The sequence below is a fragment of the Mesocricetus auratus genome, unplaced genomic scaffold, assembly GCF_017639785.1.
Source record: "Mesocricetus auratus isolate SY011 unplaced genomic scaffold, BCM_Maur_2.0 Super-Scaffold_100014, whole genome shotgun sequence".
In the NCBI taxonomy this organism is placed as follows: Eukaryota; Metazoa; Chordata; class Mammalia; order Rodentia; family Cricetidae; genus Mesocricetus; species Mesocricetus auratus.
This window is the reverse complement of record NW_024429197.1, coordinates 51,583,599-51,599,392: the sequence shown is the minus strand read 5'-3', so window position 1 is coordinate 51,599,392 and position 15,794 is coordinate 51,583,599. Positions and strand designations below refer to the sequence as shown.

The 15,794-nt window shown below is 37.6% G+C and overlaps 1 protein-coding gene across 5 annotated transcripts in view; it reads left to right on the top strand.

Annotated features, from left to right (window-relative positions):
* Window positions 1-15,794, top strand: part of Dennd4c (DENN domain containing 4C) — a 95,915-nt gene that overhangs the window by 46,246 nt on the left and 33,875 nt on the right. For all 5 annotated transcript variants that reach the window (XM_021229613.2, XM_021229612.1, XM_005074276.4 and 2 more), the window contains 7 exons: window positions 3,977-4,122; window positions 6,010-6,045; window positions 6,134-6,264; window positions 8,337-8,469; window positions 11,900-12,106; window positions 14,572-14,700; window positions 15,611-15,755. In XM_021229613.2, coding sequence (XP_021085272.1) covers window positions 3,977-4,122; window positions 6,010-6,045; window positions 6,134-6,264; window positions 8,337-8,469; window positions 11,900-12,106; window positions 14,572-14,700; window positions 15,611-15,755 — 927 coding nt within the window. The remainder of the gene's footprint in view (window positions 1-3,976; window positions 4,123-6,009; window positions 6,046-6,133; window positions 6,265-8,336; window positions 8,470-11,899; window positions 12,107-14,571; window positions 14,701-15,610; window positions 15,756-15,794) is intronic.

Here is a 15,794-nt window from a genome sequence, read left to right as displayed (position 1 = left end):
AGGATTTTTTTTTCCTTTTTGGAGGGGGGACAGTCCAGCTCACAACAGTTTGTTGTCCATCCCCCCCAATTAAATGTTAAAGGATTAAATGGAAGATCAAATTTAAGATTATATTCAGGTATTGGAAGCCTTAAAAGACAGACTAAAAGTACCGATTTCTTTGGACAGTAGTGGGTCATTAACTAACATAGTGTTTCCTGTCTTTCTGTCTCTGAGAGTGACATTGATCTGAGGCTTTATATAAATAGTATAGCATTTGTTCTAGGGAATGCAGACATTAGACAACAAAGTACTACAAATACTAATTGCAGTGTTGATTACATGAGAGTGCTAACTTGATAAGAGATCTTACCTGAAGATATAGCAAAGTAAAGAATGGGTAGGAATTGGACAGTGGCTTTGGCTTAACTTTTTATGCAAACAAAATCTATATGTGTTGGGGTGTTCTGTGTTTGCATGAGTTGGCAGAAGAAATTTTTAGACCTGTGGGGCAGTAGCGAGGTCCAGGCTCTGATGAACTGAACCTCGAACAGCCTTACAAAGGCATATTTATTGATTGTTATAAAAGTTGTTTTTAAGATGAAGTATTTCCTCATACCAAGGTCCCTATTATAATCTACATTTCTCTATAGGAGAGCAGCATCACATAGCCCTGCTACTTCAGTCCTTATTGTGTATTGTTTGCAGTCCGCAGTAACCCAAGAGCTTCAGGTGCGCCAGAGCGTCTTGTGACTAAATTCATACAAAGGCTTTAATGCCCCTCGGAAAAACAGTACTACAAATCACAGAAAACAACCTCTGTTTTCCACAGTGATCTTCAAGATCAAAGTACTTGTAGAAAACAACTACTGACTCGAATGTTTACCTTAGATACAGTGAAAACTATTTATTCTCATGTTTGCTCTAGTGACTGCTAGATTCCTACAAGACCTTCATGTAGGTGTCGTTTAGCCTCTGCAATTTGGTTTGCACCATCCATTCCCTTCCCCTCCGTTTTGTTTAAAGTACAATGAAAATAGGCTGTCATTTTTCTATAACTGTTGTTACTTTTAGAATTCCCTAGATTTACATGTATGAGCTGCTATATCATTGTGTTGTTATTCAACATTTTCATCTATGTAAATTTTGATTGTATTAAGAGCTACTCTGGGGCCTGGAGAGATGGCTCAGTGGTTAAGAACACTGAATGCTATTCCAGAGGACCTGAGTTCAATTCCCAGCACCCACATGGCAGCTCACAACTGTCTGTAACTCTTGTTCCAGGGGATCCAATACCCTCATAAAGACATTCATCAGGCAAAGCACCAATGTACATAAAATAAAATAAATAATTAAAAAAAGAGCTACTCTGCCTAGTGAAAATACCATGTGAACTGCAATACAGTTTTAAATTTCTAGTAACCATAATAGAAGTTTAACAATTAAGAAAAATTAATTATAACTACATTTCCTTTAACATGTACAAAACAGTAACATTTCAACATATAATCAAAAATTTTAATTATTAATAGCCTTATATTCTTTATTTTCATATTGTCTTTGAAATGCAGTATATCTTTTATAATTTACAGTACATTTTTTGTTAGTTGCATTTAAAGTGTTGTGTTACCATGTGTGGTTACTGAAATACACAGCACAAATCTGGAAGCTTGATTAGTAAAGATGTAAGTTTAGTGTTTTTGGCACATAGCACCAAAATACTGCCTGTTCTTTCTCCCTCATTCTCATCTTTCCCCCTTTCTCTCTTATCTCCTCTTCCTCTCTGTTCTTTTTCTCCTTCCCTCTTTCCCTTCTCCTCCTCCTCTCCCCACTCTCCCCCATAATTTGCTTATTTTTTATTTAATAATTTATCTGTTGATGAGTACCTCAAGAGGATGGGGATGAATGAGTAATAAAGCATGTCAAATGCTCTCAGGCATCAAAAACAGAAAGACACAGAAAAAATGACCTAAAGGCTGCATTTTAAATGTTGTTAGATTATGGAAGACTGTTTAAGATAGTTAAAATTTCAGTCTTTAAGAATAAATTGGCTGAGCTTGGTAGCATCAGCCTTTAATTCCAGCGTTAAAGAGGTAAAGGAAAGAAAATCTGTGAGTTCAAGGGCAGCCTGGTTTGTATAGAAAGCTCTAGGGCAGCCAGTGCTGCATAGTGAGACCCTGTCTCAAAAATAGAGATGTCTAGCAGTTAAGAGAGCAAACTGCTATTGTAGAAAACTTCTGAGTTTAGTTTCTAGCACCCATGTTGGAGAGCTCACAACTGCCTTTAATTCCAGTTTTAGGGGATACAGTGTCTTCTTCTGGTCTCCTAGGATACCTGCATGAATGGTACACACACACACAAAATCTATAAAAAACATTTAAAAAAGGGTTGGTATGTTGGTGGTTTCCTTTTCCAGCCAACTTCCTCACCTTCTTTATCTGCCACCCTCACCAGAACCAAAAACAAACAAGAGGACTGATAGTAGTAATTTAACTTTTTAGAAAACAAACCTAACAGATAGTGAGCTGAGTGATGTGGAAATTTAGAGATTTAGTAGTGATATTGAAAACCAGAAAGGAAAGTATTAGTGTGACTGTGAAGAAATGGAAAATTGAGTGGGATAAACAATGTGAACACTGAGAACCATGGTGTTTAGAACCCTGAATGTTTCATGGTTGGTGCGTGTTAGTTACCTTTTTTATCAGTATGACAACATGGCTGAGGGAAAGGCCTTTAAGGCAGAACTGAGATGAAAGATCATGGCTAAGGAAAGCTATACACTTCCTGACAATCAAGAAGCACAGGAAGAGACAAGAAAGGGCCCTTGGGCAAGATACTCCCTTCAAGATTTGCTCCTAGTCAGCTGCTTCCTCCAGTGGGCCTACCTGCTAATATCTTGTTTAATATAAACTAAGTGGGTTAACTCATTGGTGAATGATGCAGTCACCTCTCAATAATGCCACCAGCTGCTGACTAGACCTCAAAACATGAGACATTTCATGTGAGACATGATGTCCAGACCTCAGTAGTGGTGAAGAATGATGGTGGTAAGAATGAAGAGACTTTGATAAGTCCCACTGAACTTCAGTCATTGAATGAAGTAGAGGCCCTGACCTCATTGTAACAGTGGACAACTAGCCAGGTAGTTGATCTACAACTACACAGAAATTTTCATCACATGCAGAAGAAGAAAACTGACTCTTTAAATATTTATTAACCATTGGTTTAAGAGTTGCCGAATCTCAGAGAAGAATTTTTGTTTGTTTGTTTTTGATATAAAGTTTCTCTATGTAGATCTGGCTGTACAGGAACTTGCTCTGTAGACCAGAGATCTGCTTGCCTCTGCTTCAGGAGTACTGGGACTTCAAGGCATGCCCCACCACACCCAGCTGAGAAGAGTTTCTGTCTGAGGATGTGGGGATGAGGTTCCTTAGAAGATTTAATAATTCAGTGAGAAGATTAGTATCAGGGGTTTTCATAGTTGAATCATGTAGGAGCTTTACATGATTATTAAAAATTTCCATAAATGTGGGTTTGTATAAAGGGAATACAATGTAGATAAGTATAAAGTAATGTTTGTTATGACATTAGTTCCTTGTAACAAGCATTCTTCATGCCAGCCTGGTCCCAGAACCGCATCAACCTCAAATAACACACAAAGACTATTAGTTACAATGCCGTCAGCCAATGTCCAGGGATTCTCAATGGCAAGTTTTGTCTTAAGTTTTAGCCCATAACTACCAATATACATATTTCTATAAGGTCTTATCTTACTGAGCACACCAGCTTCATGTGTCCTCTCTTTCCTGAGATCACATGGCAACTCTCCACTCTTTACTACATTTCCCAGAATCCTCCTCAACTCCTAGTCCCACCTATCTTGCTTCCCTATTGGCCAACAGTGCTTTATTTATCAACCAATAAGACAAACATATACACAGGACTTCCCCCATCAGTTCCCCTTTAAAATTTGTTATAATTCTTTTTTTTTTTCCAGGTTTTGTGAAAAGTCGGGATCGTGCCTATATGAAATTCTATACCCTTCTAGCCAAAACACAGATGTTTAGTCGTTTCATTGAAGAATGCAGCTTTGTAAGTGATAAAGATACTGGATTGGCATTTTTTGATGACTGCATTGAAAAGGTAAAATTTTGTCTTATATGCCAACTTTAAGAAAAACCACTTTGGTTTAACCTTATAATTGGGGTTTTTAGCTCAAAATAATCTGGTGAAGACGTGTGTGTGTGTGTGTGTGTGTGTGTGTGTGTGTGTGTGTGTGTGTGTAAAACACAGAAAGATCTTTCATCTTTCCTCTGTGGTGCTACTTGCTGTTACACTTGATTTACTTTTCTCTCTGAACCTGTTAAATGTTAAGAATGTAACCTTGCTGGGCAGTGGTGACTCAAACTTTTAATCCCAGCACTCAGGAGGCAGAGGCTGATGGATCTCTGTGAGTTCGAGGCCAGCCTGGTCTACAGAGCTAGTGTCAGGTCAGGTTTCAAAGCTACACAGAGAAACTGTCTTGGAAAAGAAAAAATGTATCCTCATCTTTGTAAGTCTTAGTGTTTTTTTTGTTTGTTTGTTGTAGGCAGATTTTTCTTTGCGCTGTCTGCTCATAAATAGTGCCATGGAGACATTACTTATGAAAGATGGCCTATAGCTTAGGCTTGTCCCACTACCTCTTATAACTTACGACTTTCTATTCACCTGTGTGTTGCCACATGAGTTGTGGCTTTTACCTCTCCTTTTGCATGTCTCGTTCCCTCTGCTTTGGGCTGACAACTCCACCTTTCTTCTTCTCAGAGATCTCTATCTAGAAGTCCTGCCATACCTCCCTCATAGCTTTCGGCCAGTTAGCTTCTTATTAAGCCAATCACAGTGACACATCTTGATACAGTGTAAAGGAATTATTTCACAACAGTTTGTTTCATCTAAATGAACAGGTTATGATTAGTTTTTTTAAGGAGCTATGGGTTTTATGCATAGTAATGCACTATGTCTTCTTGCTTTACTTGTCTTTCTGAATACTTTGCTAATATCTTTAAGACTTTTTTGTTATTGTTCAAGGTTTCTTTTGAACTAGTTTCTTGTGACCCAGGCTGGCTTTGAACTTGCTACGTAACTAAGAATGACTTGAACTCCTTATCCTCCTGCCTCCACCTTCCAAGTGGTTTCACAGTTTTTCTAAGTAGATTTAGGAGCCATCTGTTTACACAGATCATATAAGATTTGAGATTGTATTCAAGAATGATTGAGTATTATGTTTTAATTTTTATTGTCCTTCAGTGATTCATATGCCTTAGAACCATGTTTGATAATGAGATAACCAATCAAAGTCAAATATGATGACACATACTTATAATCCTCCTGCTTGAGAGGCTAAGGCAGGAAGATGAGAAGTTCATGGCCAGCCTACACTACATAGCAAGTTCTGGGCCAGCTGTGGCTACACAGTAAGATCTGTCTCAAAGAATAAAAGAGAGGAAGGGAAGGGAGGAAGAAAAACTAAAGAAAAGAAATAACCCATCGTGTAAGCTTTAAAGCTAAGCATGAAGGACCTAAAAATAAATTCTGAAAAATCTTTGTATACTTGGTATTAAAAAAAAAAGTTTCTTTTTGTTTGTGTGAGGTGTTTGCACACGGTGTGTAGTGTACCTGTACAAAGGCCAGAGGATCTTGTTGGGTGTCCTGCTGTAGTACTCTCTACCATGATCCTTTGAGATAGGGTCTCTCACTGTCTCTGCCATCTTCCTCCCTCCTTGCACTGGGTAACAGGCATGTACGCTGCCCTGTTCCTCATGTGGGTACTGGGATCCAAACTCAGATCTTTGTGCTTGTGTAATGAGCATTCTTAACCACTTCTCCAGCCCTGAGGGTTTTTTTTTTTTTCCTAATCGAATGTGCTTAACCACTGAACCATTTCTCCATGGTTTAAAGTTTCTTCTTTAAAAAAAAAAAATCAAGATTAAAAAAATTTAAAAGCCATTGAATTCAGCAGAGGTTTTAAGAATTTCTCTTTTCCTCTTTCAGTTGTTTCCAGATAAAGGTGTAGAGAAAACAGACAAGGTATGCTTTTTTCTTCTGTTGAAATGTCAAAGTTCAGAATTAGATATTGTTTATGTGCATATTAATTGGAGAACATACTTATTTTCAGGTTGATTTGGATTCAGCAGAAGATACCAAATTGATAGAGCTAGATGATTCACAGAAGAGTGAGCACACTGTGCTTGTAATGCCACCTGAGCCGCCTCCTGATGACGGAAGTAACTTGTCACCTCAGTACAGGTAGCATGGACTTTTTAAGACATAAACTTGGACATTGTGCAGGTAGTTCATTTCAGGTTTTGCCATTACTAAGAGATGGTAATTTGTGTAGGTACTTTTCAGTGTAAATCATATGAACATTCTATAGAGTTGCCGCCAGGCATTGCAGTATAGGGATGAATGGTCTTACTGGAAGGGAAGTCAAGACATTAATATCGTTTGCTTAAGTGTTTCCCATATTTCAGTCTTTAGAATTTCTGAAGAAAAAGTTTTGGGTTTAGTTTTGGGGGCTTTTGTTTTTTGTTTTTGAGACTCCTTACAAACTTTAGGAGTTTTAATCCTGTGGAATTTTTGAGTTAGTGAGATAGAGAAAACATGAGCATAGAGGACCAAGGTCATCTGTGTTTAAAGAAAACCTAAGAAATAGGATTTGGATGAGAATCTTTTCAGAAATTACAATGAATTTGTTTTCATTTTATAATCATCATGGTTTAAAGTTTAATAAACTTTAAAAAATGAACTAAAAATCTAACACACAAGTTTAGTACTAATCTTAGATTTATTAATAACTTTAGGTAGCTTGATTAGATGAATTCATTTTCTTTGTAACCTGTGTTTGCCTTTAATGACAGGTTTGAACATTCTTCCATGCCATGAAAAATTTTCCTGCCTTATGATTTTAATGATCACATTGTATGTAGTTACTGTAATTAATTTACCTTGTTTCCTGTGGATTTGTTCATAGTCCTTTCTATCTTTGCCAACATATGTTTTGTTTTTGTGAGTGTGTTTGTTTGTTTTAGGCTACATTTCTTTTTTTTAATAAACTCTATTTTGTGTTTTTACTTCATTTTCTTTTTTTTTAAGATTTATTTATTATGAATACAACATCCTGTCTCCATGTATGTCTGTATGCTGGAAGAGGGCACCAGATCTCATTATGGATGGTTGTGAGCCACCACGTGGTTGCTGGGAATTGAACTCAGGACCTCTGGAAGGGTAGTCAGTGCTCTTAATCTCTGAGCCATCTCTCCAGTGCCCTTAGGCTACATTTCTATAATAATTCTTTAAGGAAAAGTCAAGGACCTTTTGCAAAGAGACTGTAATCTCACTGGGCTTAATTGAGACTGAATTACTCAAATGCTAGGTAGAATTCGTGTTTATTTGACTTGTGTGGTTGAGGCTTTTAGTTCTGACAAATAAGGCACAGTCAAGTAGAGAAAGACAAGTTTTCCGAGAAGAAAATTTGCCAAAGTAAATCAGTAGACAGTTTCCAAGGAGAGTCAGTCAAATAAAAAACACTTAACCTTTCTAGCATTGAAAGAAATGCATACCAGATTGTTGAACAGAAGCTTCTTAACTTACCCAGTGGAGGCTAGGCTATGCTTCTGGAGCGTTTAATAGTATTTTTGAAGTCATCTGCTATAAGTCCAGTTCTCTCCAGGCAGTGATGGTACATGCCTTTAATCCCAGCACTCAGAGGCATCAGCAGCAGGTGGACTTCTTTGAGTTTGAGGCCAGTCTGCTCTACAGAGTGAGTTTCAGGACAGCCAGTACTACATAGAGAAACTCTTGTATGTGTGTGTGGGGAAAATAAGTCCAATTCTCTTGAGAAACATTGGTTTGGTTTAGTATTCATTTTAAGAAATAAATGAAAGTGTTAATAAAGATAAAGAACTGGTTAAATCATAATGCATCTCTCAAATAAGACTAGTTTTTTTTTAATACTGAGAAAATAATGTCTTAAAGAAAATCTTGATTATAAAATATGCTACCTGGTATTTTTCAATATAATTATCCTTGAACATATGGATCTTACTGAAAGAGATATGAATTTCTCTGTAAGTAAGATGTCACGGATTTTTCTTTTTAGATACTGGTTAAAAGTAACAAATTGGTGGGAGCAGCTAGAGTTCCAGATAGGATATTCTGTAGCTTCTAACTGTGTTTTCTCATATTTTGAAACAAATTGTAAGGAGTTTTCAAGAATATTATGAGAAATTTGAGGTTTAGAAATTTTTATCTGAATATTGAGTAGTTGAAGAAATTGATGGATTTTAAATCAGCAGCTCTGTTTTTGCTTTTTATTTCAGTTACACATGCTTTCCAATACTGGATCTTAAGCTTTTTGACAGCCCCCAGGAGTTGAAACTGTGCTTCAGTAGACATCCTCCTGGGAGTAGCATTACAAACAGCCCTGCTCTCATGGCTAAAAGAACCAAACAGGTCAGACCCTCCTTACCGAACCTTGTTCAGTGAAAATGTAAACTGTATATGTGACATGCAGCTTGTAGTACAGAATCCTCAGCAGCCATCTGAAGTCCACTGTGCTTGTCATGTGTTACCAACTGTTTCTTGTACCTACTTGATGTTAAAGCTGAAGGTTAAAGCACTTGTTTATATTTAAGAGGAGGCTTGGGAACCAAACATGCCATAAGAAAAAATGTAACTTTGCTGGACATGGTGACACACACTTTGAATCCCCACACTCAGGAAGCAAAGACCAGAGAATCAGTACGAGTTTGAGGCCAGCCTGGTCTATATAGTGAGTTCCTTGCCAGCCAGCACTACATAGTGAGGCCTTGTCTCAAAAATTAAAAGAAATAAAATAAAAGGTATATAACTTAGCCTGGCTGTAGTGGCACACGCCTTAATTCCAGTTCTGGGAGGCAGTGGCAGGCAGATCTGAGTTCCAGGCCAGCATATATATAACTTTATTGTGATATAATTCATATACTACACAGTTTACTCATTTATAGTATATATAATTCAGTAGCTTTTCTTCCACTCTTAACAACCACTTCAGCTAATTTTAGAAATGCAAATAACTCCAGAAGAAAAGCTCACCCACATTTTTTAGCCATTAGCTACCACAGCCTTTCTCCCACAACCTTCTGTAATCACTAATCTGTTTTCTGTCCCCACAGATGCAATATGTCTATCCTAGGCATTTCATATAAGTAGGATAATGCAGCATTACTTTGTGATTGTCTTCTTTAACTTAGTATAATCTTCTCATCCTCTAGCAAGCATTAATGCTTCATTTTTACTGAATAATATTCCATTGCATACACATAGCTTATCTGTTCATAGACCTGCAACAGTTCTTACTTTTGGCTACTATGAATAATGTTGATGTAAGCATGTGTGTGTGATTGCCAATGGATGTATGTTTTCATGTCTTTCTAGTATATCTAGGAGTAGAGATGCTATAATTATTATATGTTGATTCTCTGTTGACTCTTGAGGAAATGCTAAGCTGATTTCCAGAATGGCTACACTATTTTGCATTTCCATTAACATTGTTCAAGGGATCAGATATTACAGTATCATTTTCAGTCCTTAAAAAATTACTACCATCTGATGAATATGAAGTGATACTTCACTGTAGCTTTGATTTGTATTTCCTTTGTGTCCTATGTACAGTACAGCAAAAATTATATAAAAGGGAGTTAAACATAGGACAGCTTAGATAGATCTCTTACTGCAGCAGCATCTGGTTTTAACCTTTGCTGAGATGCATTAAGATAACATCCTTTAAACACTGATATTTTGAGGTTCCTCACAATAAATGGATATTGTGGCAATTCTTCTGCCTCAGCCTCCTGAGTATTGGGATTACAATATAAGCCACAGTATCTAGCTTTGGACCAGTTATTTTTAAAGACCTACTCAGTGAGAGAATCAATGTAGACAATAAACTCAGAAGGGAGAATTAAGTGGAAATCTTGGCAGGAAATACGCTTGGGCATCTTAATGATTAGTAGTGAGAAGAATGAGAAAAATACTGCATAAGACTGAAGGAGGCCTGGCAAAAGGAAGGTACTTGCTGTGCAAGCCTGGGAACCTGAGCTTATCCCCATAGTTCATGTAATGGTGGAAGAAAGGATGATTCCTCGGCATTGTTCTCGGACCCATTACACACACACACACACACACACACACACACACACACACACACACACACACACACACACACACACACACAGAGCCAAACACCATGCTGCATGCCTATAACCCCAGCATTTGGGAGGTGAAAGCAGGAAGATCAGGAGTTAAAATGGGTATCATACACTTGCCAACAGATAGTTCTAGAATTGTATAAAATATTACTGTAAACGAGAGTTTCTTAAAATTTTTCACTTGGTATCCCTTTTTACCTGATAATTTTTTTATTTTTTATTTTTATTTTTTGGGTTTTTTTTTCGAGACAGGGTTTCTCTATATTGTTTTGGAGGCTGTCCTGGAACTTGGCCGGTAGACCAGGATTGGTCTCGAACTCACCGAGATCTGCCTGCCTCTGCCTTCCGAGTGCTGGGATTAAAGGCGTGTGCCACCACTGCCCGGCTACCTGAGAATTTTTATATGACTTCAGGTATCATAAAATTTTAAAAAATGTGTGTGTGTGTAAATTTACTTTATATTAACAACCAGAACAAATTTATATGCTAATGAGATGATATCCTTGTTTATTTTTACATGAAGAATTAAATCTTGACTGAATATTTAATGTTGCAGCATATACAGCATATTCAATGTTTTTCAGAGTTGATCAATAATTTTATACTTTAGTGCTAAAAATGCCACTTTATATTTTTATGAACAAACGTTACAAAATAACAAAAGTGTGTTTAGGACCAGTCCAGAAGTTATTGGAAATTCTGTCCTAATTTTGAGCCAAAAGTCATTCAGTGACTTTTTTTAAAAAATAAAACTCAAATCAGCAGCCCATGCAACAGATTGTAAAAGTAAAAAATTCTGAAGCAATACAGTCCAAAAGTAAAACTGGATATAGGTCAGTTGGTGACGTGCTTGGTCACATGAGGACCAGAGTTCTGGCCTCAGGGCCCACATGCAGAGCCAGGTGAGCTGGTGCATACTTGCAATCTCAGCACTGAGGAGGGGAAGATGAGAGGCTTGCTCCCTAGGGCTTGCTGGTCAGCCAGCCTTGTCTAATTACAGAGACCCAGGCCAATGGGAGAGCCTACCAGAAAAAATTTAAAACCACCCAGGTAGAGAATGCATGAGGAGTGACACCTGAGGTTGACCTCTGGCCTCCACATATGTATGCACACGTACAAATATGAACACATGCCCCTATCTTTATTTGATGTTCATATACTGAGGACTTGTGGTAGGGAAATAATAACCTTTTTTTTCCTGAAGTTAAGCTGTCATGTTTCTATAAGAGCAAGGAATTGCATGTGTTGTAGAAACCTTGGATTCCTAACATTCAGTTGTATTGAATAGCAGCAGGAAAGGCATTTCAGACACTTCTTTTGGCATTTGTGATGTGATGGAGCACAGTGAGCTTTCAGAACCACCTTGAGCACAGTGAGCTTTCAGAACCACCTTGAGCACAGTGAGCTTACAGAACCACCTTGGGATCTCTACACATCTGATTGAGAATTACTCTTTGGCCATTGCGTACACAGACATTTTACCATTGCCATAGTTTTCATGACTCTCACATTCACTTAGACAGCTCCATTTGGGTTTATGACCCACAGTTAAGAAACTGGGCTATAAACCAAAGTTCATGGGATCATGTGGCACAGAATTAAGACTATAAAGTGCTTCATTTTAAAGTCTTAAGTTTACTTTAAGAATTTCCCTTGTTTTCCTTCTTCACTCACTGTATTTATTTTCTTTATAGGAGATAAAAACAGCTCATAAGTTGGCAAAGAGATGTTATATGAATCCACCACAATGGGCCAAGTGTCTTTTCAGTCATTGTTACAGCTTGTGGTTTATCTGTCTCCCAGCCTATGTTAGAGTTTCTCACCCTAAGGTCAGAGCGCTCCAGCAGGCATATGATGTACTTATTAAGATGAGGAAGACAGATGTGGATCCACTAGATGAGGCAAGTACAAGACACACTATTGTTACCTTTTAATTATCTATCTCTATCTATCTATCTATCTATCTATCTATCTATCTATCTTTGTAATGTAGTAGATGAATTCAGGGTCTTACTGTGTTTGGCAAGTGAGCTATCTCCCTGGCCCATGCCAATACATGTAATTCTGTAATTTTAAGTGTTTGGGTTTTGCCAGTTATAGTGATGTACAAGTATAATCCTAGCACTTTGGAGGCTGAGGCAGGAGAATGTTCCAGCCTTCAGGCTGGCGTATCCTGGGCTACAGAGCAGCACCCAGTATTAAAAGTACAAAACAAAATAAAAATTTAAAAAAGGGGGGGGGCTGGAGAGATGGCTCAGCGGTTAAGAGCACTGACTGTTCTTCCAGAGGTCCTGAGTTCAATTCCTGGCAACCACATGGTGGCTCACAACCACCTTGAATGAGATCTGGTGCCCTCTGCTGGCATGCAGGCAGAAGACTGTATACACAATAAATAAATAAATAAAAATTAAAAAAAAAAGTACAAAACAAAAAGGAAGTAGGAAAGTTAGTTCATTTAGCTCTTAGTCAGCCTGTCATGGTGGGACAGGTTTTTAATCCCAGCACTGGGAAGGTAGAGGCAGATGGATCTCTGAGTTCAAGGACAGCCTTGTCTACACAGTGAGTACCAGGACAGCCAGGGCTACATCTCGAAAAAAACAAAAAAAATTAGCCTAGTAGTTTTTAAAGCATGCCCAATCCTTTTTTTTTTTTTTTAATGGTTTTTCGACACAGGGTTTTCTCTGTGGCTCTGGAGGCTGTCCTGGAACCAGGCTGGTCTAGAACTCACATAGATCCGCCTGCCTCTGCCTCTCGAGTGCTGGGATTAAAGGCGTGCGCCACCACTGCCCGGCACCCAATCATTTTCATGAAGCAGTTATGGTAAAATTATCATTCTGTCTCACGGTGCTAGTATATGTTGTTTTTTCAAAATATCCTAAGTTATTATTTTGGCCAGGTGTGATAATACACACCTTTAATCCCAGCAGTTGGCCGGCCTGATCCACATAGAAATTTCAAGATCAGCCAAAACTACATAGTGAGATCCTATTTAAAATAAACAAACCCCAAACAGTTGATAGACAAATCATGCCTGGTTATAGTCAGTATTTAGTAAAATTTGGTAAATAATGTGTTAGATATCATTCTGTATTTTTTTCTCTCTCAAGCCTCAGAGCCACTCTAAGAAGTATTTATATCATCCAGCTGGAACTTGGAGAACCTGGGGCACTTACTTAGCTTTTCTTTCTATTCTCCACTTCGAAAGGCTGTTGTTTTTTTTTTTTTCTTCCTTCCTTCCTTCCTTTTTTGAAAATTTTTTTGAGACAGGTTTCTCTGTGTAGCTGTCCTGGAACTCACTCTGTAGATCAGGCTGGCTTCAAACTCACAGGGATACACCTGCCTTTGTCTCCGAAGTGTTGAGCTTAAAAGTGTGTACCAACACTGCCTGGCCTTTCTTTGTTTTTTGTTTTTTTGTTTTTAAAGATATGTTGGCATGGTTCTCCGTATGTAGACCAGACTAATCTTGAACTGAGAGATCTGCCTGCTTCTGCCCCTGCCTTCGGAGTGCTGGGATTAAAGTTGTGAGCCACTATGCTTGGCATGGAAGTGATTTTTGGTGTTATAGTAGTTATAAATGATACTCAAACAAGATTAGAATATAACATAAAAATTGTCTTTGCTAATGATAATTGTATCGTATTTAATTTTCTTCCTTCCTGCCTTCTAGGAATTGAACCTAGAGTCCTATCCAAGGTGACCAAGGGTTCTGCTACTGAAATACCTTCCTATGCCTCTGCCAATCTTTTTACATTACTTTATGAACCCCATCTGTTAAACAGGCATCCTGAAGCTACTATTCCTTTAGCATAGAATGTAATGCATACTTATTGGGGCAAAAGGTATCTTAACCGTATTTTTGGTTTTAGAAGTGAATTCTCTTTTACATTATGGAAAGTAATGTAATAATATATTAATATATTACATATACTAATAATATATAGATTTATTTTTTCAAATAGATGAGATGTGCCTGAAATAGTTAATGCTGTTGATTACTATCTTTTTTTTTTTTTTTTTTTTTTTTTTTGGTTTTATGAGACAGGGTTTCTCTGTATTGTTTTGGAGGCTGTTGGTCCAGCCCAGCCTCGAACTCACAGAGATCCACCTGCCTTTGCCTCCCGAGTGCTGGGATTAAAGGCATGCGCCACCACCGCCCGGCTTGATTACTATCTGTTAGATTGAATAGGGTTTGTTGTTGTTGTATTTATTTATTTGTTTATTTTCTGAGACAAGAGTATTTTGTAACCCAGGCTGTCCTGGAAGTCACTATGTAAGGGAGAATGGCCTTGAACTCCTGATCCTCTTGCCTCTGCCTCCCACATAGTCAAGTAAACTAAAGACTAATGCTTTGTTGTCCTCTTGGTAGGTGTGCTATCGAGTAGTGATGCAGCTTTGCGGACTTTGGGTTCACCCTGTGTTAGCAGTGAGAGTCTTATTTGAAATGAAAACTGCTAGAATAAAACCAAATGCTATTACTTACGGTTATTATAATAAGGTAAGTTGGGTTAATGTCAAGCAAAGCAGCATATTTTTTAAGTTTTTTTATTATTTGTTAAACTTCGGTTAAGAATAGGTTATTCTACCATCTTCATTGACAGAAATTGTATAAATTATGCACAACATGTTTTGAAATTGTATCTATTTTGGGATGGCTCAAGCTAATTAACATATATATTATCTAATTTTCTAATTTTTGTGGTGAGAACACTTAAAATCTACTCTTACCAATTTTCTAAATGAATACATTGTTAATAGCTATAGCTGCCATGTTGACAATATGTCTCTTAAATTTACCTCTCCTGTCTAATCATAGACCAGCATCTCTTTACTGCTCCCCACCCCTGCCCAGTGTGCCTCCCTACTTCTGAGTTCACCTCTTAGATTCAGTGTGAAAGGCGAAATCGTATAATCCACCTGTGCCCCCTGAATTATTGTGGCAAGTTTTTTTCTTTCTTTTTTTTTTTTAAGCTTAGTGTTTCTTTGTGTATATCTCATTCTCTTTATCCATTCGTAGACATTTAGATAGGTTCCTTTTCTTGGCTACAGTGAACTTGGGAGTGCAGATACATATATGTGAAATACTGATTTCACTTCCTGTGGATTTGTATTCAGTAGTTTTTAGCTTTTAAACTTCCATATTGTTTTCCACTATGGGCTCACTAATTGATAATCCCACCATGGTGCAAGTTTATCTTTCTCCACATACTTGTTAACAGATATCATATTTTTCTTTTCTTAAACATAATTAAAAATTTTTTTTTAAATTTATTTGTATGCTGGTCAGAAAACAACTTTTGGTTCTTTCCTCCAACTCAGGGTTCTGGGGTATCAGGCATGTACAGAGCATGCTTGTTACTCTTTGAGACAGCTCACTGGTCTTAAATAACTTTTTTTTTTAACTTTAGGTAGTTTTGGAGAGCCCATGGCCCAGCAGTACTCGCAGTGGTATTTTCTTATGGACGAAAGTACGGAATGTTGTACATGGTTTGGCTCAATTTAGGCAGCCACTTAAAAAGACTGAGCAAAAATCACAGGTCTTTTCAATATCAGGTAATACATGTGATTGGAAAGATGTTTTTAACCATAGGT